This window comes from Carcharodon carcharias, chromosome 2, assembly GCF_017639515.1.
Source record: "Carcharodon carcharias isolate sCarCar2 chromosome 2, sCarCar2.pri, whole genome shotgun sequence".
NCBI classification, from domain to species: domain Eukaryota; kingdom Metazoa; phylum Chordata; class Chondrichthyes; order Lamniformes; family Lamnidae; genus Carcharodon; species Carcharodon carcharias.
This window is the reverse complement of record NC_054468.1, coordinates 87,638,206-87,662,839: the sequence shown is the minus strand read 5'-3', so window position 1 is coordinate 87,662,839 and position 24,634 is coordinate 87,638,206. Positions and strand designations below refer to the sequence as shown.

The following is a 24,634-nucleotide window of genomic DNA, read 5'->3' as shown; positions in this document are numbered from 1 at the left end:
AACTGCCCCGGTAGACCGATCGTCTCAGCTTGCTCCTGCCCCACAGAACTCATTTCTCGTTATCTTGACTCCCTTCTCTCTCCCCTTGTCCAGTCCCTTCCCACCTACATCCGTGATTCCTCTGACACCTTACGTCACATCAACAATTTCCAGTTCCCTGGCCCCAACCGCTTCCTCTTCACCATGGACGTCCAATCCCTCTACACCTCCATCCCCCACCAGGATGGTCTGAGGGCCCTTAGCTTCTTCCTCGAACAGAGGCCCGAACAATCCCCATCCACCACTACTCTCCTCCGTCTGGCTGAACATGTTCTCACACTGAACAATTTCTCCTTCAACTCCTCTCACTTCCTCCAAATAAAAGGTGTGGCTATGGGTACCCGCATGGGCCCCAGCTATGTCTGTCTCTTTATGGGGTATGTGGAACATTCCTTGTTCCAGTCCTACACCGGCCCCCTTCCACAACTCTTTCTCTGGTACATCGATGATTACTTCGGTGCTGCTTCATGCTCTCGTCGGGACTTGGAAAAATTGATTAATTTTGCTTCCAATCTCCACCCCTCCATCATTTTCACGTGGTCCATCTCTGACACTTCCCTTCCCTTCCTTGACCTCTCTGTCTCAATCTCTGGTGATAGACTGTCCACCAATATCCATTACAAACCCACCGACTCCCACAGCTACCTCGACTACAGCTCCTCACACCCCACTTCCTGTAAGGACTCCATCCCATTCTCTCAGTTCCTTCGCCTCCGTCGCATCTGTTCCGATGATGCTACCTTCAAAAACAGTTCCTCTGACATGTCCTCCTTCTTCCTTAACCGAGGTTTTCCACCCACGGTCGTTGACAGGGCCCTCAACCGTGTCCGGCCCATCTCCCGCGCATCCGCCCTTACGCCTTCTCCTCCCTCCCAGAAACATGATAGGGTCTCCCTTGTCCTCACTTATCACCCCACCAGCCTCCGCATTCAAAGGATCATCCTCCGCCATTTCCGCCAACTCCAGCACGATGCCACCACCAAACACATCTTCCCTTCACCCCCCCTATCGGCATTCCGTAGGGATCGCTCACTCCGGGACACCCTGGTCCACTCCTCCATCACCCCCTACTCCTCAACCCCCTCCTGTGCCACCACCCCATGCCCACGCAAAAGATGCAACACCTGCCCCTTCACTTCCTCTCTCCTCACCGTCCAAGGGCCCAAACACTCCTTTCAAGTGAAGCAGCATTTCACTTGCATTTCCCCCAACTTAGTCTACTGCATTCCTTGCTCCCAATGTGGTCTCCTCTACTTTGGAGAGACCAAACGTAAACTGGGCGACCGCTTTGCAGAACACCTGCGGTCTGTCCGCAAGAATGACCCAAATCTCCCTGTCACTTGCCATTTTAACACTCCACCATGCTCTCTTGCCCACATGTCTGTCCTTGGCTTGCTGCATTGTTCCAGTGAAGCCCAACGCAAACTGGAGGAACAACACCTCATCTTCCGACTAGGCACTTTACAGCCTTCCGGACTGAATATTAAATTCAACAACTTTAGGTCTTGAGTTCCCTCCTCCATCCCCACCCCCTTTCTGTTTCCCCCTTCCTTTTGTTTTTTTTTTCCAATAAATTATATAGATTTTTCTTTTCCCACCTATTTCCATTATTTTTAAGTATTTTAAAATATTTTATGCTCTCCCCACCCCCACTAGAGCTATACCTTGAGTGCCCTATCATCCATTCTTAACTAGCACATTCATTTAGATAATATCACCAACTTTAACACCTATGTGTTCTTTTGTTCTATTGTTGGTGACATCTTTTGATGATCTGCTTCTATCACTGCTTGTTTGTCCCTACAACCACACCACCCCCCTCCACTTCTCCCTCTCCCTCTCTCTCTCTCCCCCCCCACCACACACCTTAAACCAGCTTATATTTCAACTCTTTCTTGGACTCAAACTCAAGTTCTGTCGAAGGGTCATGAGGACTCGAAACGTCAACTCTTTTCTTCTCCGCCGATGCTGCCAGACCTGCTGAGTTTTTCCAGGTAATTCTCTTTTTGTTTTGGATTTCCAGCATCCGCAGTTTTTTTGTTTTTAAATAGATGTACTATACCTTGTTTCCAAAATGCATTCAATAATTTACCACACAAAATGTTAATAGGTAACATAAGGGATCATGGAGTTGGGGTAATATATTAGCATGGGCAGAAAGAAAAGAGTAGGGATAAATGGAGCATTTTCAAGTTCCAGGCAATGACTAGCAGACTGCCGCAAGGTGTTTGCTGGGTCCTCAGCTATTTCTAATCTTATATTAATGACTTAGACAAAGACAGAGAGTAATGTTTCTAAGATTGCTGACGATACAAAGCTAAGTGGGACTCTAATTTGTGAGGAGGACATGGAGATGCTGCTAAAGGTTTGTACAGGGTAAGTGAGGAGCAACAAGATGGCAAATGGAGTATAATGTGAGGAATGTGAGGTAGAATAGAATAGAAAAGCAGAATAATTTTTCAAAGGCATGAAACTTGTGAATATTGATGTTCAGAGAAACTTGACTGTGCTCATACAAGGAACTCAGTAAGTTAGCATGTAGAGACAACAAGCAATTCGGAAGGCAAATGACATGTTCCCTTTTACTACAAGAGGATTGGAGTACAAGAATAAGGAAGTTTTGCTACAATTAATCATGGCTTTGATGAGACCACACCTGGAGCACCGTGTGCAGTTTTGGTCTCCATAGTCAAGGAAAAATATATTTGCATTGGAGACAGTACAGCAAAAGTTCATAAGATTGGCATAAGATCACTGTTCAGTGATGAAAGGATGAGTAAATTGGGCCCATACTCTCTGGAGTTTAGAAGAATGAGAGGTGATCTAATTGAAACATACAAGTTTCTGAAGGCGCTTGACAGGTAGACACTGAGAGATTGTTTCCACTGGCTAGGTAATCTAAAACTTGGGGGCACAGTCTCATGATAAGAGGCCAATCCTTAGGATTGAGATTAGGAGAAATTTCTTCACTAGAAGGGTTGTGAATCTTTAGAATTCTCTACCCCAGAGGATTGTGGATGTTCTGTCATTGACTATATTTAAGGATGGGATGGACAATTTTTTTGTCTCTCAGGAAATCAAGGAATATTGGAGTTGAATCCAAGATCAGTCATGATCATATTGAATAGAAGTGCAGGCCCAAGGAGCCATATGGTTTACTCCTGCTCTTATCTCTTGTGTTCTTGTGCTGAGTTGCAATGAAGTCTTTCTGAGGTGTCTAGTGGCTGGCACTAGATGCTATTTCTATGTTTGTTGGGTCTACACTTCTACCTCTGGGATGCAGTGAGTCAGAATGCAGACATCACTCTATAAAGATCACAAACATCAAGCAGCATTGCCTGGTGGTAGTGTGTATTAGATTGAGATATCACACAGTGTGCACCCCGTGAATTTTTTTCCACCAGAATCTTGGGAAGTGTGCATACAATTTGCTGGTACGCTCTCACCATAAGACTAAATTGAGCCCTAGGAAGTGGAAAAGGAACCAAAATTTAGTGCACTTCGCTCTAGACCTCATAGACACCAGAGACCCATCAAAGAAACCAACCTGCCAAATTAAATTTGTTTCTGCAGTCAAGGGAAACAACTTAAATAGCTACTTTGCTGTCTATGAATTTCCTAGCAGATGTTGCAACAGCATAAGGGTTAAGGCAAAGATCACACACAAAGACATTCCAACTTCAAAGGATTCTTATCTGTAGGATAGTCATATCTGCTTTGACGTTTGTTTCGCCAAACACAAGCCCGTAAACAAGGGGCAGTTTAAACCGCTGTGCAATTAAGGTGTTCGAAACAGCAAGGAACCTACAACCCGGTACCACCTCAATTCAAACTACTGCAACAATATTCAGCTTTGTACCATCTCAATACAAACTATTGCATCAACATACAGCCCTGTACTATCTCAATACAAACTACTGCATCAACCTACAGACACTAGGCCACCTGAATACAAACTACTATATTGACCGACAGACACTGTGCCACCTCAATACAAACTACAATATCACCTATAGGCACTGTGCCACCTCAATAAAAACAACAGTATCAACACATGGGCACTGTACCACCTCAATACAAACTATTGCATCAACCTACAGGCATTGGGCTGCCTGAATACAAACTGCTGCATCAACCTACAGACACTGTACCACCACAATACAAATCACTATTTCAATCTACAAACACTCTGAACACAAACTATTGCATCAACCTACAGGCACTGTGCCATCTCAATACAAACTACTGCATCAATCTACAGGCACCGCATGAGCTCATTAAAAACTATTGCGTCAACCTAGAGCCCTGTACCATCTCAATATAAACTACTCCATCAACCTAAAGGCACTGCATCATCTCAACACAAACCACTGCATCAACCTACAGGCACTGTACAATTTCAATACAAACTAGTGCAGCAACTTACAGGCAGTGCACCATCTGAACACAAACTACTGCATCAGCTTACAGGCACATTACCATCTCAATACAAACTAATATATGAACCTACAGGCACTTTACTATCTCAATACAAACTACTGCATCAACCTAAAAGCACTGTACCATCCCTGTACAAACTACTGTACCAAACTACAGGCACTGTAGCATCTCAGTGCAAGTTACTGCATCAACCTACAGGCACTGCGACATTTCAATATAAACTGCTGCATGAACCTACACCCTGTATCATCTCAATAAATTCATGTGTCAACCTACAGCCTTGTTCCATCTCACTGCAAACTACTGCATCAACCTACTGACACTGCTTTATCTCATTACAAACTACTGCAATAACCTACATGCACTGTATCATCTCAGTGCAAGCTACTGCATCAACCTTCAGGCACTTCAATATCTGAATACAAACTACTGTATCAAGCTACACACACTGTACCATCTCAGTGCAAGTTACTCAATCAACCTTCAGGAACTGCACCATTTCAATACAAACTACTGCATTAACGTATGGGCACTGTACATTTCAATTCAAACTACTGCATCAGCCCACACCCATATATCATCTCAATACAAACTCATGCATAAACCTACTGCCCTTTTCCATCTCAATACAAACTACTGCATCAACCTATAGGCTCTGTGCCATCTCAATATGAACCACTGTATCAGCGTTCAGGCACTGCACATCTCCATACAAAACACTGTATCAACATTCAGGCACTGTACCATCTCAGTGCAAACTACTGCATCAACCTACAGGCATTGCACCGTATCAATATAAACTACTGCATCAATCTACAGGCACAGCACCATCTCAATACAAACTACTGTATCAACTTACAGGCACTGCATCATCTCAATACAAACTGCGGCATCAACATACAAGCACAGTATCATCTCAATACAAACTATTGCATCGACCTACACGCACTGTACCATCTCAATACAAACTACTGCATTGACTTATAAGCTGTGTACCATTCCAGACAAACTACTGCATCAACCTACAGGCACAGCACCATCTCAATATAAACTACTGTATCAACCTACAGGCATTTCACCATCTCAGTACAAACTACTGCATCGACCTACAGGCACTGTACTATCTCAATACAAACTGCTGCATCGGCATATAGGCTGTGTACCATCCCAGGGCAAGCTACTGTTTCAACCTACAGGCACTGTAACATCTCAATACAAACTACGGCATCAACATACAAGCACAGTATCATCTCAATACAAACTATTGCATCGACCTACACGCACTGTACCATCTCAATACAAACTAATGCATCAACCTACAGGCTACATACCATCTCAGGACAAACTACTGTATCAAACTACAGGCACTGTATCATCTCAGTACAAACAGTTGCATAAACCTACAGGCACTGCACCATCTCAATAAAAACTACTGCATCAACATAGAAGCACTGTACCATCTCAATACAAACTGCTACATCGGCATATAAGCTGTGTACCATCCCAGGGCAAGCTACTGTTTCAACCTACAGGCACTGTAACATCTCAGTGCAAACTACTGCATCAACTACAGGCACTGTACCACCTCAATATAAACTACTTTATCAATTACAGGCACTGTACCATTTCAGTGCAAACAGTTGCATCAACCTACAGGCACTGCAGCATCTCAAAAAAACTACCGCATCAACATACAAGCACTATCATCTCAATACAAACTAATGCATCAACCTACAGGCTACATACCATCTCAGGACAAACTACTGTATCAAACTACAGGCACTGTAGCATCTCAGTGCAAACAGCTGCATCAACCTATAGACACTGCACCAACTCAATAAAAACTACTGCATCAACCCACAGGCATGGCACCATCTCAATACAAACTACTGCATCAACATAGAAGCACTGTATCATCTCAATACAAACTACTGCATTGACCTACAGGCTGTGTACCATCCAAGGACAAACAACTGAATGAACCTACAGGCACTGCACCATCTCAATATAAACCACTGCATCAACTACAGGCACTGCTCCATCTCAATACAAACAACTGCATCAACCTACAGGTACCATCTCAATACAAACTACTGCATCGACCTATAGGCTATGTACCATCCCAGGATAAACTACTGTATCAACCTACAGCCACTCTAACATTTCAGTGCAAAATACTGCATCAACTTACAGGCACTGTACCATCTCAATACAAACTACTTTATCAACTACAGCACTGTACCATCTCAGTGCAAACAACTGCATCAGCCTACAGGCACAGCATCATCTCAATACAAACTACTGCATCAACCTACAGGCACTATATCATCTCAATATAAATTGCTGCATTGACCTATAGGCTGTGTACCATCCCAGGATAAACTACTGTATCAACTTACAGGCACTGTAACATTTCAGTGCAAACTACTGCATCAACCTACAGGCACTGTACCATCTCAATGCAAACTACTTTATCAACTACAGGCACTGTACCATCTCAGTGCAAACAGTTGCATCAGCCTACACGCACTGCACCATCTCAATAAAAACTACTGCTCAACCTACAGGCACTGCACCATCTCAGTGCAAACTACTGCATCAACCTTCAGGCACTGCAACATCTCAATACAAACTACTGTATCAACCAACAGGCATTTAACCATCTCAATACAACTACTGCATCAACCTACAGGTACTGTACTATCTCATTGCTGCGCCACTGTCACAACCTTGTTGTAATGTTGAATGTACATACAGCTCAGTCTCACAGTTGATCTCATTCATGGCTTGCCCATCAAGTCAACTGACAATGGGGCAAACAGGTGGCAAAAATGACTGTGAAAGCTGATGTAAGAGTGGGAACCCTAAATTAATCTCTGCATTATTTGCTAATCTTGGTGTTGATCAAAACCAGCCAAATTAGAGCACTATTTTGCCATGCTGCAGAACCTTTTTCTCCTAAATTGAATCCAGTCAAAAGATCATTGTATTGGATGAGGATGACCCCCCCTCTCCCCGAGAGCCTGTGAAATGAAATGCATGGCTATGAGCTGGAAATTGCCAAATATGACAGGCAAAGCTCCATATAAGAAGCCAGCAATTGAAATATTTACCCTCACATTTTCAAACAGCTCCCACTCTTCTACATAAAAACAACTTTACTTCAATAACGAACTGCAACTGAAAGGTATGTTACTCTGGTATATGTCTGTTGGCTTATAAAGGTTGGGATTTGCAAACAGAGTGGTATCTCAATATTAACAAAATTGCATTGTGCAATGTCAGAGCTTATTCAAGGTTGTGAAGGGCAAGTTTCGGATAGATGTGAGGAAGTATCTCTTTATACGGGCAGTGATTCCCAACAGAATGGACAGAAGATATAATATGGCAACGACATTGAAGTCACTTGAGAAATAGCCAATGTTTTATGGATATTCTTGCAGTATCAGTTCAAAGGGAACTGAAAGAACTTCTTCGTCTGAATTTTATCACCTGACCCTTTGAATTTAGGATTGAGGTTTCAATAACACTGGGCATCAAAGAGACACATCATATAGGTTAAACGAAGAAAGCTTGTGCTTGCTGGAAAACAGAAAACAATGGAGATACACAAAGAGTCAACAATTATCTCTAAGAGAAAAGACAGGCTATTGTTTTGGACAGGGCGCTTCAGCTGACCTGCAGGTAAGATTTCTTCCCTGAGTTGAAACAAGGGGTCAGTGGTGGAGGAGGGTGGGGAAGGGGTGGGTGGTGGGGGTTGGTGTAATTTTAACCTAATTCGCTGAGAAGAAAACCTGCACGATTGGATAGAATACTAATTTTACATCCCACCTAATACTTGAAACCACTGATTCCAGTGGAGAGTAAAACCAGCATAGCATCCAATCCATCAGTTTACCTGTAATAGGTGGGGGTTTGGAGGTTATTAGTGGAGGTTACTACCAAAATTTCCACCCTCCCCCCACCCCATTCACTAAATAGCAAGGGGCAAATGCGTAATTCACTGGGGGCAAATGCGTAATTCACTGAAGTGATGGCGAGGGAGAAATAAGTGGACAAGGATTGAAACAGTTATCAAGGAAAAAATTGGTCTCAAATGGAAATGAAATAAGGGGGTTATGCCCCCTTCTGACATCCAATTCCATTAATTTTAATGGAATAAAATACAGGCAGAGTATACAACAGGAGTTCCTGTTTTGTACTTACTGTCGAGGCAAAGTCCTTTGTGGAGTTGATAGACAACTTAGATATTTTTCGATGCCTGATTTCAAAAAGGTTTTATCAAAAACTCTGGCCCTCATTAACTGCAACACAAACTTTAGCTCTTTTGTTTCAATATACTTATATATATTTTTGAAATAACCCAACTTGTTAGACATTGCATTTCCTGCATGTTAACCCCCCACGTACCCTGATATTCACAAAGATTTACATATATTTAGCAATTTATCACATTCTCAGGAACACCATAAGCCTTGCATTGCATCAAGCGCAAATGTCTCTGAGAAAGAAAAGTGGAGTAGTACATAAAAATAGAATTATAGATGCTTACCTCAAACATTTCGGTATGCATATGTCCAATCACCTGCTTGCCCCCTGCCTCTTGGACCCGGGAGGAGATATTTGAGGGGCCTGGTCCCAGCAGTAGTTTTTTTGGGACAACGAGAGGTTGCAGGAGGGTCTGGGGTGGAGGAACCGTGAGCTCAGTGTTAGCTGACATGCTGCGGCTAAAGGCCCTGCACTGGGAGCCCAACTGTGCAGAGCCTCGTTCAACCTGTGCCAGGAGACCACAACTTGTCAGACGGGCCAGGAGAGACCTTTGAAGCACGACCCCTGACATTGTTAAATTTTCCACTGCAGCACACTCAGCAATCACCCATACAATTGAGTATTTGATGATCTTATGGAGGCTTTTTTTTGTTTGGAAAGGAAAGGTCCACAATCCCTCGAGCACTGACCAGCACACCCTGACCTTCCAATCCCAACACACACGCAAAGTTTTAAAAATGTTCAAATCTGCTCTGACCCCCAAACCCTACAACCTCTGTTCACTCAAAGAGAGATCTAAGGAAATGGAGCTAGTCAGATCTCCAAGAAAAAGAATCAGCTGCGGTCCTTGTCAATAAATAGCCAGAATTGTAAAAAAACATTTGTATTAATGGTTAATTATTCAAACAAATCCAGTTATACATTGTTAACCAGTAAATTAGACAGGCTTCTTAGAGAGTCATGGTCTGTGACCCCATTCTGAAGATTACTGTTACAAAGTCAGGGATGGGTTAATTTGTCAAAGCTATTGGTATTTTTACAGAATAAATTCAAAGATAACTTGCATGTTTTTCTGCAAGTCAAGTGGTCAGGTATTTGCTTGTCATGCCGGTCACCAACTGGTAGAAAGAGGCGGTGAGCTGGAGATTGCAACTGACTGGCTACTGAGCACAGGAGGGGAGTAGGGTCAATGTTACTACAGCCAGTTTCAGAGCGTATACCATCAGCTCAGCAATGCCATAGCAAGTTAATGCTGAAGCCAGAGCAATGAATTGAGTCAATCTTTGGTTTTGCCACTTTTGTAAAGAGTTCACTTTGGAGGCATCTCACCCCTTTAAAACAAAGTTTCTCCTCATGCTATGTGATAAGAGCACATCATTCGTGTCATAATGCCGCCACATCACTTGACTGTGTGATCATCATTCACCAAACCAAAACAAGCCAGTGAAGTGTAAAAGGCTATTAAAAGGGGAAATGCTGTCCTGGGTTGTATGTATAGGAGCACTGATTATAAAAGACTATTGAATATAATTAGCATCTTGTATTTCAGCCGGCCCTTCCTGCCCTGGACTTAATCGGAACAGATGTGGGAAGGCAGCGGGATCCCCAACCGGCACCCTCTCACCCGATTAAATGTCCTCCCCCGCCTCCAAACTCGCATCAGGGGAAGGCATTACATTCTGCCCAATGTGATTATAAATACTTGTCTTTGTAAAAGTTTCCCAGTTATTTCAGTGGCCCATGTTTGTATCTAAGACTTCGTCAGATAGTTAGAAAGCAGAGATAAATAATCATACTGATGAAACCTGTAATCACACATTTTACCAGTAAACACACTTAAGCTCAAGGCTAGGGATAGCATTGCAGCAACACATGAGCTTGCTGCAGTAGGTATTTGATATCTAATCTATAAGGCAATTGCCACACATTTTCAAAACAATCCATCATTGACTCCTTATTACATTACATGCATTAGATATCTAACAAAGCTTAGGTAGAATATGAATGTTCAAAATTGTTCTAAGGAATATCATCCTATTCCTACCTACCTAGTTGTAGCCAATCATCTGCAATAGTCTCTCTTCTTGTTCCTACATCATTACCTCCAGAACTACCAAGAAACCAAGATTAGTTCCTTCTAATCTACTTGCTAACCTTCGACAACATCATTTGAAAACACCTCGCCAGATTCCACATCTATGCTTGTCAACAAGTAGTACTGTCTCGCCACTACCTCTTTCAGCCCCTTCACTGTTCCTGATTTGTTACAATGCGTGTCCGATGTCCAGTACACGATAAATTATAGAAACTTCCTCCAACTAAATATTGGGAAGTTCGAAGCCATCGTCTTCAGTACTTGCCACAAACTCCGTTCCCTAGCCACAGACTTCATGTTGTATTTGACCCTGGTATGTCCGTCCACAGAGCTGTTTCCACAGCAAGACTTTCACCTCCATAACACTGCCTATCTTCCTTAGCTCATCTGCTGCTGAAACCCTCATCCATGCCGTCCTTATCCATATACCTGACTGTTCCAATTCCCTCCTGACCGGCCACCCATGTTAACTTTCAATAACCATGAGCCCATCCAAAATTCTGTTGCTCATACCATACATAGACCAAGCATCCATCAGCATGGTGCTTGCTAATTTATATTAGCTCCCAGCTCAGCAACACCTCAATTTTAAAATGCTTATCCTTGTTTTCAAATCCCTCCGTGGCCTCGCCCTTTGCTATTTCTGAGACGTTCACCAGCCTTGCAACCATCCAAGATCTCTGTGTTCCTCAAGTTTTGTTCCTTTGTGCATTCCTGATTTTGATTGCTGCTTAGGCCCTCTGCTCTACAACTTCTTCCCTAAACCTATCTACCCCTTTCATCGTCTTCATGCTGCTTCTTAAAAAAACCTAACTCATTGATAAAGCTTTTGGTTATCTGCCCAAATATCTCCTTATGTGGGTCAGTGTCAAACTTTATTTGATAACTTTCCTGTGAAGTGCCTTGGGATTGTTTTATTACATTAAGGGTGCTTTATAAATGCAAATTGTTGTTGTTGTGAAGTTGTGTTGAATTATCCATTAGTCTGCCAACGGGCAACTCTTTTTGTGCTTCCTGAGGGCCCTCACTGGGTAAGAAATAGTCATCTCTGGGTAAGCTGGCAAACATTGACCTTTTGTTCTTTCATAGCATGAAACAGGTGCTGCAATAGTCTGTGAATCCAACTTTAATGTTTACAGTGACTGTTGTATGCCAGTATGGGGCTGGCAGATGCTCTCATGGCTCTGATGACGATCAAACATGTCGTTTTCCTCGTTACAAGTGCCAAAAGCCCAGCTCCACATTTGCAGCATTTACTTTTAGCCTCCCAGCACTCACACTTCTTCTATTTCTCCCTCATGGATTGATGGAAGCACTCATACTGTGCAAAGTGAAACAACCGACCCTAGATGCTATGAATCTTGTACAATTGTTTGTTCATAGAATCGTACAGCACAGAAAGAGGCCATTCAGCCCATCATCTTTATTTGAAAGAGTTATCCAATTAGGTCCACTCCCCTGTTCTTTCCTCATAGCCCTGCAAATGTTTTCTCTTCAAGTCTACATCCAATTTTGTTCTGAAAGTTACTATTGAATCTGTTTCCAAAATCCTTTCAGGCAGTGCATTCCAGATCACAATAACTCACTGCATTAAAAAATCTAATTTTCCTCCTAGACTTTTTGCCAATTAACTGAAATCTGTGGTCTCTGATTACCAAGTCTCCTGCTGATGGAAAAAAGTTTCTCCCTATCTATTAGGAATATAGGAAAGAGAAGCAGAAGTAGGCCATTGAGCCCCTCAAGCCTGCTCCACCATTCAACTAGATCATGGCTGATTTACCTCAATGTCATTTTCCTGGAATATCCCTGTATCCCTGCTGTCTTTACTATCTGGAAATCTATTGATCTCTGTCTTGAACATACTCAGTGCCTGAGTCTCCACAGCCCTCTGGGGTGGAGAATTTCAAAGATTCACCACCCTCTGAGTGAAGAAACTCCTCCTCATTTCAGTCCTAAATGGCCTGACCCTTATCCTGAGACTATGTTCCCTGGTTCTGGAACCCCTAGCCAGCAGAAACATCCTGCCTGCCTCTCGAGGCCTGTAAGTATTTTGTACGATTCAATGAGATCAGCTCTTCTAAACTCTACAGAATACAGGCCCTGTCTCCTCAATTTCTCCTCATGGGATAATCCTGCCATTCTATTCCATTAGAATCCCTCATAAATTTGAACACCTCTCTGAAATCTCCCTTAACCTTCTCTGGTGTAAGGAGAAAATTCCTAAATTCTCTTGTTACTTCACATAAAATTGAAGTGCTTCATCGCAGGTATCATCCCAGTAAATCTGACCTGCACTCTGTCAAGGCTTTGATATCCTTTCTAAAGTTGGGTGCTCAGAAATGCGCAAAATGTTCCAGCAGAATTCTAACTTATTCTAACCTAGTGACTTATAAAGATTCATCATAACTTCCTTTCTTTGTACTTTCTGCCTCTTCTAAAGCCTTTTCATCTGCAATTCAAAGTTCCAGTTTTCATGCAATCACATCCAGTCATAAATAAATTCTGCTGGACTGGGTTTTATCAGGGATATTTGGCATCAGGTTGAAGCTCAGTCTGCCAATTCCCCTCTGCCTGCAATTTTAGTTAAATATTTAAATGCCCATTCAACCCTGAGTAGGTACTAACTCCTGTATTCCATTCCTTTAATCCGTTTTTCAAATCCTAATTGTTGTTCAGAAGACTGTTTACCAACTATTTGGTTTATGCATTCCCAGTGTTATCTGTGTAAATAAGGAAGATAAGAGTTCATGTGATGAGTAACTGGGATCTTACACACTGTACTGAAATGCAGAGTGAAGTGTTTAAACATGAAGGGTCATTTGTGTACATACTTCAAGCTACAATCTCCCTATTTTAAAAATCTTAAGAGGTGGGCTAGCTTTAACCTCACTCCATTGAGGTAGGTATGGGGTGTTTGAGGTGTAAAAATTCAGTTAGCTGTACTTACCAACTCAATGCTGCTCCAGCCCAACATTATTTTAACATCACAGACTTTCCAGCCAGTTAGGACAGGCGGGAGTCTTGTGAAACAAAAACAAAAACAGAATTACCTGGAAAAACTCAGCAGGTCTGGCAGCATCGGCGGAGAAGAGAAGAGTTGACGTTTCGAGTCCTCATGACCCTTCGACAGAACTTGAGCTCGAGTCCAAGAAAGAGTTGAAATATAAGCTGGTTTAAGGTGTGTGTGTGCGGGGCGGAGAGAGAGAGAGAGAGCTAATCTCATTCAAATTGGATGTCACAGACACTTAAAAAAGCATTGAAAGACTAATCACATGAGCCCTTGTCAGCCATGACCTTTCACCTGGGAGAATGGAAGTTTGGAGTCACAAGTTGGCTGCCCTCCACCAGCCGTGCCCCTTGGAGGCATCCACGTCCCTCAGTCCCTTCATCTTTGCCTCTGACTGCAGCCGATGGCAAATGGCACAGAATGAATGGCAGCTCCATACCTTGCTGGGATCTCGATGTTATGAACAAGCGGAACAGAGGAATAAGCCTGCCGCAATGCAGGATTCACTATAGAGAGGATAACACAAGTCAGCATCTTTGACATCCGGTTGCTTCATAATTATTAGGGTGTCCTTTTAGTCGGCCACATGTGCTGACCTTGAACTCCACCCACCCCTCCTCCCACCTTGAGGGACCTCACTGACTAACTGTGTGGTCAAGGTCAGTTTGGAAAAAAGATACATGTCACCTCAAACTCACTCCACCATCTTCTACCCTCCCCCTGCCACCCACCAACACCCCTCCCCCCCACCCCCGATCACTATAGACCCACCCAATAGCACCATTCCTCTCCCCACTGTAACCCTTAAAGCTCCCCGTTACCCAGGACCCTATCATGATCCACCTCTATATGCCTTCCCTTCCCTCAGAGCTGACGCCTGTACCCTTCCCATGCCCATTCTGACCCTGCTCCCCCCACCTCCCATTATCCGAGCCACCAGTCTTGACCCCTCCATACCCATCCGATGAGACCTTCAACTACAGACTCTCACCCTGGACCTGCCACCCTACCACATCCCACTCCCCCGTGACTGGTCACACCTATCATTAGTACCCTGAGTGCTACCCCCACGGCCCCGCCATTGACACCACCAACCCTGCCTCCCCTTCCTTGGACACTCTCACATACCCCCCTTCCCCAGACATTCTTCCCCCTCCTTCCCCTGATATTGCCTCCCATTTCCCCAGGTACTCTCCCATCATTCTCCTGTAAGCCTGCAACCCCCATTTGCCTTCACTCCACCCTTCCACCCTCCCCCACCCACCACTTCCAGCCTTCGCCTGCCTCCCAAGTCAAACCTTGATGCAGTGTTCTCTAACAGCACTCGATACAAGTGAAGTTATGCGAGGTACCCAAGAAGGAGAAAGCAACATCTACAGACCTCAAATTCATGGAATAGGTGAGGCTCACCAGGTGCACACCACTTATATACATAAAGCTGAACATTCTAAATTCCCGTTGGTGGGGAGCTTGATTTGGAGAGGGAGCTTATATCATAACTGCGCACATTAACACAGGTCTTATGATCTAACTAGGGTTTGATTTTAACTATGAGAAATGGGAGTACCAGCTTGCTGAGTGAACTCTTGTCAGATTAATTGGTTCAGAGTCAACCAACTGTGGAATTTGAGGAGTTCAGAGACTGCAGGTACTCAGATCTCTGGCATTTGTGTGTTACATTTTGTGCTGTCAGAATGAACTGTGACTTTGGAACTTGCTTATTTGTGATATTTCAGCCCATTACTTCCAGTGTATCTAAGGGGTAATCCAAAATTGTGCAGGGAAAAGTCCCCACTCCCAGGAGTCCCCAGGTAAGGATTGCACGGCAATTGCCTGGGAAATTCAAGCTTCTGACGGGTATTTGTCTGGCACTGGGAACCATCTGATAATGTGATTTAAATCACAAACTTCAGAAGGTTCCAACAGTTATAGTGGTAGTTACCCAGAAAAAGTTAGAGGTAAAACCATTTCTAGCTTCTGGGTAACAATAGCACTGACTCACTCCAAACCCCCATGGGACCATCCCCACCCCCAGACCCCTCATAGGTCACATGACTACCCACCCTCCAACTTCTACCCCTCCACTATACCCTCCTCACCACCCCAGGCACCCACAGGGCCCCCAACTGCACCCCACTACCCGATTGCATTACCCACACCCCAACTACATCCCACTACCAGCTGCCCTCCCCACCCCCCAACTACACCCCCACCCTCCAACTGCCCTGCCCATACCCCGACCTCCCCACTGACCACTTCCCCAATGAAATACTCCCTCACTCATGACCCAACCCTCATTTACTGAACACCACCCCACCCCCCCACTACTGACACCACCCCCCCCATTGTCCACCAGTGCCTCTACTGTCCACCATCCCCCCACAGACCCCTTCCCCACTGACCACCTGACCCACCCACGGACTATCAATGACCACTAACCACCCAACCCACCCCAACTGACCACCCCCACACTGACCACCCCCTACTGTCCACCAGCCCCCACCACTCCCCTCTCCAATCCTGCCCACTTACCTTATAAACTTCTCTTCCCACTGGCTGCTCAAAGCGGCTGGACCTTTAAACTTACAGCAATTCCTCCTTACCTCCAACACCGCAGCCTTGGACAGATTCATGGGAATCCACTGCGCTACACAGATCTCCCCTGACCTGAGTCGATAGGTCAGGTGAGATAGGAGCGAGTGGATTTTCAGGTAAGGAACTACAAGCAGAGTGGCAATCCAATTCAATTACCACTGCACCGGAAGTTATGGTCCTTCATTTTGGTCAGTTGCACTCAATAAACAGGGAAACCTTACGATAGGTGACACTCTTGCTGCACTATACTCAGTGGAGGAGGAGGAAAAGGCAACAACAATAGCAGCAGCTGAACCTTGAGCGGTATTATCACAACTGTGACTTCTCCTGCATGTTTAAGGGCTTACCCCACCCTATAGGCTCAAGGTGGCCTTTCTAGAAATGTCTGGGAAGTAGTGCTTGAGGAGGCTGTGCTTCTGAAGGCATACTGTTTCTGACCTTTACTTGAAGGCCTTCCATGTCAAAGGACATGCTGTGCCAATGGCTCAAAAAGTGATAATGGCTCTGACCTTTTTATGGCTCAGGATCATTTCAGGATGCTACTGCGCACATCTCCACATCTCACAGCTGGAAGTATTTAAAAGAAACTTTACATTTTTATAGCACCTTTCACAATCTCAGGGCATCCCAAAGTGTTTTACAGCAAATTAAATCCTTTTGAAGTGTAATATCGTAATGTAGAAATCACGGCAGTCAATTTGCACACAGCAAACTCTCACAAATGTGACAATGACCTGATAATATATTTCTCAGTTATGTTAAGTAATGGATAAATATTGGATAAGACAACACCATCTTCTCTGAAATAGCACCATGGGATCTTATACTTCCACTCGCGAGTGCTGATGGGTCCTTGCTTTAACATCTCATCTGAAAGATGACACTTCCAACAGTGCTGCACTATTAGTACTGCACTGGACTGTAAACCTGTAAATTTTTTGTGCTGAGGTCTCTGGAGTGGGACTTGAAGCCAGAACTTCCTGGCTCAGAGGTGAGAGTGTTTCCAACTGAGTCATGCCTGACATCAAGGAATTGACCACTGCCTTATTTGCGAGGGCATACCCATTGATTTCCCATTGATGACAATAGTCAAAAGGAAACAGCATTGTAGTTCGGAGCAATGGCTGACTTCCCCTGATTGCAAGGTGTTATTCACAGTATTCATGTTACCATTAGGGCTTCCTAGGAGCAGCCAGGCACTTTGTCACCAACAAGGTGTTTCAATCTCTCAATGTGCAGCTTGGTGTGATCGCCACTAACAAGATCCTGCAAGACTGTGCCTGATCCCAAGGGGCCGTGACACATTTATCTCCCAACAATCAAACATCGAACCATCTTTCCAACCTGCCAGGGATGTTCAAGATGAATTAATTTAACAGGAAGTGGACACCAGGCTGAAAGATTAAGGAGGAGAAACATGGTGCACAGAGGGCTGAGAAAGACAAAGCACCAGAGTAAAGAATAGTTCAAAATGTGAGGGAATAGACAGTGAGTAAAAGCAAGACAGTCATATTGAGTTTGGAGAGCAAGTGCAGCATGTAAATGAGGCTGGTGAACTGCATGTACAAATTGCCACAGAGGATTAGAATATAGTGGCAATAGCAGGGACCTAGCTCGAAGAAGGGGAGGATTGGGAGCTTAACTAATGGTTATAGCCATTAATCTATTCTTGTACTCTAGTTTTGCCCCTCATTCTTTTATTTTAGATTTTCTCAGAAGTTGCTATATTCAGCTTGGTTCTATACTGTATTACCTTACATTCATTACAAACCTCCTTTCTCTATCTTATTTTAGTCTCTATGTCTTTTGTCATCCAGGATGGTCAAACTTTGGATGCTCTTCCTTTCTTCCTCATGGGGATGTGTCTACTCTGTACCCGAACTATCTCCTCCCATTGTTCAATTACTGTTTTGTCTATCAATTTTTAATTCCAGTCAACCTGGGCCAGACCCTTTTTCAACTCACTTAAAGTTAACCCTCTTTCAGTTGTGTTTTTTTGCTTGATTATTCCTAGTACTTTTCGTAACTATTCTAAACCTGATGATTTAATCAGTTCTCCAAATGTTCCCCCACTGAAACATGCTGATGAGAAAGAGTTAGATGAAGGTGAGAAGCAGAGGAAGGAGAGTCACTTCAGTACCTTGCTGCCAGACAGGCAAGACTTACTTTAATACCCCAGTAGCTCAGCTGAACACCTCAATTCTCTCCTTTCAGATCTTCATCATTCCTCTTTGCAGTCAGTTTGCAGATAATATAAATATAAAGAATTGTGTGTTAGGACTGTGGAAGAAAGTATACTACACCAAGCATATCTTGATGTGCTGGGGGAATGGGTCAATGAAGCAAATGATTTTACTTAAACAAGTACAGTGCTATGCAAGCAGATAAGGTCAGCGCTAAGTAAACTAGCCTTACAGGCAAAGGACCCAAGTCTGTAGAGAAATAAAAATATCTTGCTGATGTAGTTCATCACTAAACATTGCGCCACAGGTTAGCAAGACTACAAATAAAAGCAAACCAAAAGCACTAGGTTTTATTTCTAGAGGGTTAGAATTGAAAAGTAAGGAAGTTATATCAAACCCATATTGAACACTGGTTAGCCCACACTCAGAGTACTGCATGCAGTTCTGGTCACCATATTATATATATAAAGAGGCATTGCAGAGGGTACAAAGAAAATTTAGAAGGAAGATACCAGAAATGGTAGGTATACGTCTTGGGAAAAGATTGACAGGCTGGGTCTTGTTTCTGTTGAAAAAAGAATGCTGAGGGATGACCTGACAGAGGTCTATAAAATTCTGAAAGGTTTTGATAGAGTGATTAGAGAAATAATGTTTCCTTTTGTGGGTGTCTCAGTTGCATCATATGTTTGTAAAACTTATTAGTAAGACAAATGCTTCACTTTTAAAACGCAACCTGGAATAATGGACAATTACCTTGACGAAATGGACTCGAGGGTCAGGTGACTTCTTTTGTAGTTTCTGTACAGACAAGGACAGACACGTCTGAGCAAGCCTTTGGAATGTCATTAAAATGTAAACGTCCTTTTAGAAGACCTTCCATTGAAGAGACTTAAAGTAACAATGACGGTTAGACTTGTTGACCCCCAAGAAGTTGGAATTACAAATAAAGACATTTCGAAGGCTATTCATGGCTGGAGTATTGATGGCTTGTCAAACATCTCTCATTGTGTGGCATATCATTTAGCCATCAACCCACTGTGTAGACAATGGAGAACATTGATACTGCTGTCACTTAACAGAAACTGGCTTGTGATAGAAACTATCTGGAAGTACCTTCTTAATCCACAAGGACACCCAGTGGGTAAGTCTGGGACCAATAACCACAGAGGAAGAGATCTAGTCCAGAAAAAGGAATGAACCCTGTCTTGAAAAGAAAGTCATCTCATGCATTGAAGTGAGACTAAATTGTTTCAGCTACTGAAATATCTCTTCACTTCAGGATTTAGACCACAACTTCAGCTGGAAAAACCAGAAACTTCCAACCTCCATTGTCTTCAATGAACTAAGAGAGAATCCTTCAGGCCTGTAATGTTTCAATCACCATCTTGAGTACTGATAATTAAAGTGGCCTTTTGTTTTTACCCTTTAAGTAATCTAGGTGCATGTTAAATCTTTAGAAATGATCCTTTAATTTGTGTGTGTGTGTCTTTGTGAATGATGAATGGATGTTTGTTGCATGCTTTTGAGTGTTGTGAAAAACAAATGTTTATCCTTTCTTTTGATGTAAACTTATAGGAAAGCCCATTTTGTGTCTGTTCTTTAAGTCACAACACCGAAGGGGTTAAATCACTCCTTCTCTAAAATGCAGGTACGTCTTGTTGCAGTTAATTAAGAGGTGGGAAAAATGAAATATTATCTCACATCTCGCCCCTGACCATAACATGGAGAAGAGCACAACTAGAGGCATCAATATAAGATAGTTACCAAGAAATCCAAAATGGAATTCAAAAGAAACTTCTTTACCCAAAGGGTGGTGATAATGTGGAATTCACTGCCACAGAGAGTGGTTGAAGTGAATAGTATAGATGCATTTAAGGGGAAGTTAGATAGGCATTTGAGGGAGAAGGAAATACAGGGTTATAATAAAAGATTTAGATGCGGAGATGGAAGGAGGCTCAAGTGGAGCATAAACAACAGCATGGACTGTTTGGGCCAAATGGCCTGTTTCTGCACTGCATATTCTACATAATGCTCTAAAGGCTCACAACCAAAGCCATGAAGCTATATCAAAAGCAGATAGGATACTAGCTTGCATTCACAGGACTATTCAAAAAAAGGCAAACTAACAATTGTGTTCCTCTACAAGTTCATGTCTAGGGCTCCATTTAGAATACTACATCCAATTTTGTTCCCTTCACATGGTGGATGATATTTAATTTAAGCTTGGAGGAAAAACTCAGGGTGGGGGGGGGGGTGCACAAAATCAATGCCTCATTTAAGTTATCTCAGCTACCCAGATAAGCTTAAAAAGCCATCTGCATTTGGATCTGCATAGATTCAAGACTTGATTGAAGCGTATGAAAAAAAATGAAGTGACTTAAGCAATTTATTTAAATTAGATAGGTTGTGAAGTATCACAGGTTAATGCTTATAAGTTATTCAAGGGTAGGACTAAATTAAATGTCAAGAAAATTATTATTTTCCCTTAGAACAGTAGAGCTTTGGAACAAGTTATCAAATAATACAATGAGTTTTGATTTGCTCAAAATAGAATGGCACCAGTTCCTGACCATTGAAGGGATCAAGTGATAAAAGAGATAAGTGCTAATATCATCTAGTCATGAAAATGTGATCTCCTGGACTAGATGTAATCACCATTTAAACTCTGGGGGTTGAAGAAGAATATTATTTCCCTAATTGGCCATGGGTGTTTGTTTTTTTCACTTTTCACTGAAGATTACAAAGCTCCTAGTGGGTAGGGAGTGTCTAATTGTGATGCATAATGCATTGGACAGTATGGTACAGGCTTGGTGGACCAGCTGGTCTTTTTCTGCCTGCTGGTGTGTTTTGCAACCCAAATACATTTCTGGTTAAATTAATAGGTTTTGCCTTTAAGTGAATTGTTGTCAGATTGGCTGCTTTTTATGATAGCTCACTTCCTGGGATTGCTGGACACGTGCACTCCCAAATTAGTATAGTATGTTGCTAGTGCTAATTCCTGCTACAATGTATGTTCCATCAGTATGATTTTATTAGCATTATATTTTTATGTTAAATTAGCAAACTGATACCTAATTCATTTGTGGGACATTACTGTCAGTTTGTATAAGGTGTCAACTTGTTTTAGTAGTACTTGCTTCTGAGTCAGGTTCTCAGTTAAAGCCCAACTCTAGGCTGACATCTCAAACCATGAAGGGCTGAACTGTTGGAGATGCTACCTTCCAATGATGGAAGTGCTTCTCCACAGTAGGGGATAGCCTGCTTATTTAAATAGAATAATGAATATTTCCTTGGAGGTAAAAAGGGATGAATAATTACCCGCTAACCAATAATATTGCCAATGGTGTTTTTATCCCCATGTGGAGTTACAGAGGGGCATGAGGCCATTCAGCTACATTGGGTCTTTTCCACTAATCAATCAGATTATGGTAGGTATGTATCTTAAATCCTTTAATCCACCTTGGCCACCATAACCCTTAATATCTTTGTTGAAAATTTCAATTGATAACCAGTGTCGACAACTCTTTGGAGAAGAGAGTTCCAAATTTCCAATAACACATTGTGCAATTGGTTCCTGACATCAACCTGAAAGGCCGAGCTTAAAGTTTAAAAGTTATGCCCTTTGTTTGGGAATGTCCCACCAGAGGAAATAGTTTCTCCCCATCTACTCTTTAATCGCCTTAAACATCTAAATTAGATCACCATTTAAACTTCTACCCTCAATAGAATACAAGCCGAGTCTATGCAACCTGCCCTCACAATTTAATCCTTTTAGGTTCAGTATCATTTTGGTGTAAGTTCACCATGCCCCATCCAAGGCCAATCTATCTTCCTTGAGGTGCAGTGCCAGAACTGAATCCAGATGGGGTTCAGCAAAGACCACTGTACAACTGTAACATAATTTCCACCCCATTGTATTCCAGCCCTCCTGAGATGATTGTCAACATTTCATTAGTGTTTTCAATTAATTGTTTGTACCTGACGACTATGTTTTAGAGATTTGTGTACATGAATATTTAAATATTTGCACAGTTCCAACCTTCTCGTCATTTAGAAAATACTCATAATTTTTAGGACCAAAGCGGATGACCTCACTCTTCCATATTAAACTCCACTGTGATAGCTTTGCCACTCACTTGATCTATCTGTTTACTTTTGCAACTTTCTACTCCTATCTACAATATTTACAATGCCACCTAACTTAGGCCCAGATTTTCAGCACGATGGAGAGCCTCTCTGTTATGGCGAATATCCCAGAAATGGCCAAATTTTCTAATACCTTCTCCAAACCTCGCATTTCCCATCTTCGCAGGGGGGGGACTGGAGTTGGGCCGAGGTTCACACATGCGAGAGTTGTGGAGGCAGCTGCACATTTAAATCACCAGCTGTCTCCACTGATTTCCGATTTTTGAACCCTAGCTGCGTGAATCCCAGAGTGCGCAGAGACCAAGTAAGGGGAAGTATGAATTTGGTGGATTCTTTTGGATAGTTAGTGTACCCCTTTGGAGATGTACAGTGTTCCTTTAGAAAGGGTCCCCGCACACATTTGGGAGAAGTAAGGCACCCTTTGGGAGAAGTTAAGGGTCCCTTTGGAAGAGGTAAGGCACCCTTTGGGATTGTTGGAATTAAACATGATGATGCATTTTTTACACACAAACTCATTGGAACTGTCCAGCTGTCAAGGAACTGTCCAGTTATTCAAGTGTCAAAGCTGTTCAGGGAGTGTCTAAGGATACTGGGTGAGTTGGCATGAAGGGGGTAAGGTCAAAGGGTGGTATGTGGAGGGCATGAGTTGACATGAGTTGGCAGTAAGTTGGAATGAGTGTATAAGGGGCCATGGGGGTGGCTAGAGAGGCATGGGTTGGCATTGGGTATGAATGCCATGGGGGTTTGAGGGGCATGAGTTGTCATAGGTTGGCATGGGTGGGCCAGAGGTGTGAGGGCTGGAGTGGTGTTTTTGTTTATTTTTTTTTATTTAAACACAGTGCCAGAGTATAGAGGCAGGCCTTGCACCCAGCAAACTGTGGATTTGTTCTGGATTCACCCTCCCCGACTCCTATTTTAACCCACCACCCCCAACTGAAAATCTGAGCCATGGGCAGACACTTTTAAAGGTCAGCTTCATCGAGGCACAAAATCTCCTGACACTGCGCACCCGACGGTTGGGATGAAAATCTGGACCTTTCTGTCATCAGCACACTTAAGATATTTGCTTTTCCATTCCTTCATCCAAGTCTTTTGTGACTATAGTTTAAAACTGAAGTCTCAGTACAGGTCATCGGAAGACAACTGCTAATATGAGTACATACCTGCGTTCTCTACTCTGTCTCTTACCTCCTAACCAATTTACTATCTAAGCCAATAAGTTGCCTTCAATTCCATTTCCTCAGGCTCTTGCAAGGGTCTTTACGTAAGTCCTTATAAACGGCATCCATTGATACTCCGTTATGTACCATACTTGTGACCTGCTCAAAAAATTCAACTATATTTGTTAGATGTGACTTGCATTTTACACATCCAAGTTGGCACTCCCTTGACAGCTCATGTTGTGTCTAATAACAGATCCTAGTAACTTCCCCATAACTGACATTAGACCAATCGGCCTATAATTCCTAGTTCCTAAAGCTTTGACAAAACAAAAATGTCTCTTTTTCAGCAATACTCAAATTGCTAGTTTCTATTTGCTGCTACTCTTGAATAATGGAGTGGCATTAGCAGCAGACAGTCTAGGACAGGTGGGAGGGTGCGAATTGACCAGGCACAAAAAAGTTAGAACCGTGATTCAAAAATCATTTGTTCTTCAGTGAAGATATCACTTAATTCTTAATAGCTGGAAAACCAGTGGAGCTATCATCATCCATCTAATTCTCCCAGAGCCTGCATCATCTTTCACTATCAGCCAGAACCTTTTCTCATTCATTCCAACATCCCCTAGGCTTCACCTCTGGCCCTCATTTACCCTTCACACTAGAACTCACTGATGTCACACTGAATCTAACTGTGGTC

The 24,634-nt window shown here is 42.9% G+C and overlaps 1 protein-coding gene across 1 annotated transcript in view; it reads right to left on the bottom strand.

Moving 5' to 3' along the window:
* LOC121287788 (serine--pyruvate aminotransferase, mitochondrial-like) overlaps nt 1-22,932 on the bottom strand; it is a 96,595-nt gene extending 73,663 nt beyond the window's left edge. Inside the window, exons 1-4 of the mRNA XM_041205713.1 lie at nt 22,908-22,932; nt 16,383-16,569; nt 13,791-13,863; nt 9,032-9,253 (exon numbers count right to left, since the gene is read on the bottom strand). Coding sequence (XP_041061647.1) covers nt 9,032-9,253; nt 13,791-13,863; nt 16,383-16,569; nt 22,908-22,932 — 507 coding nt within the window. The remainder of the gene's footprint in view (nt 1-9,031; nt 9,254-13,790; nt 13,864-16,382; nt 16,570-22,907) is intronic.
* Nucleotides 22,933-24,634: the final 1,702 nt, after the last annotated feature.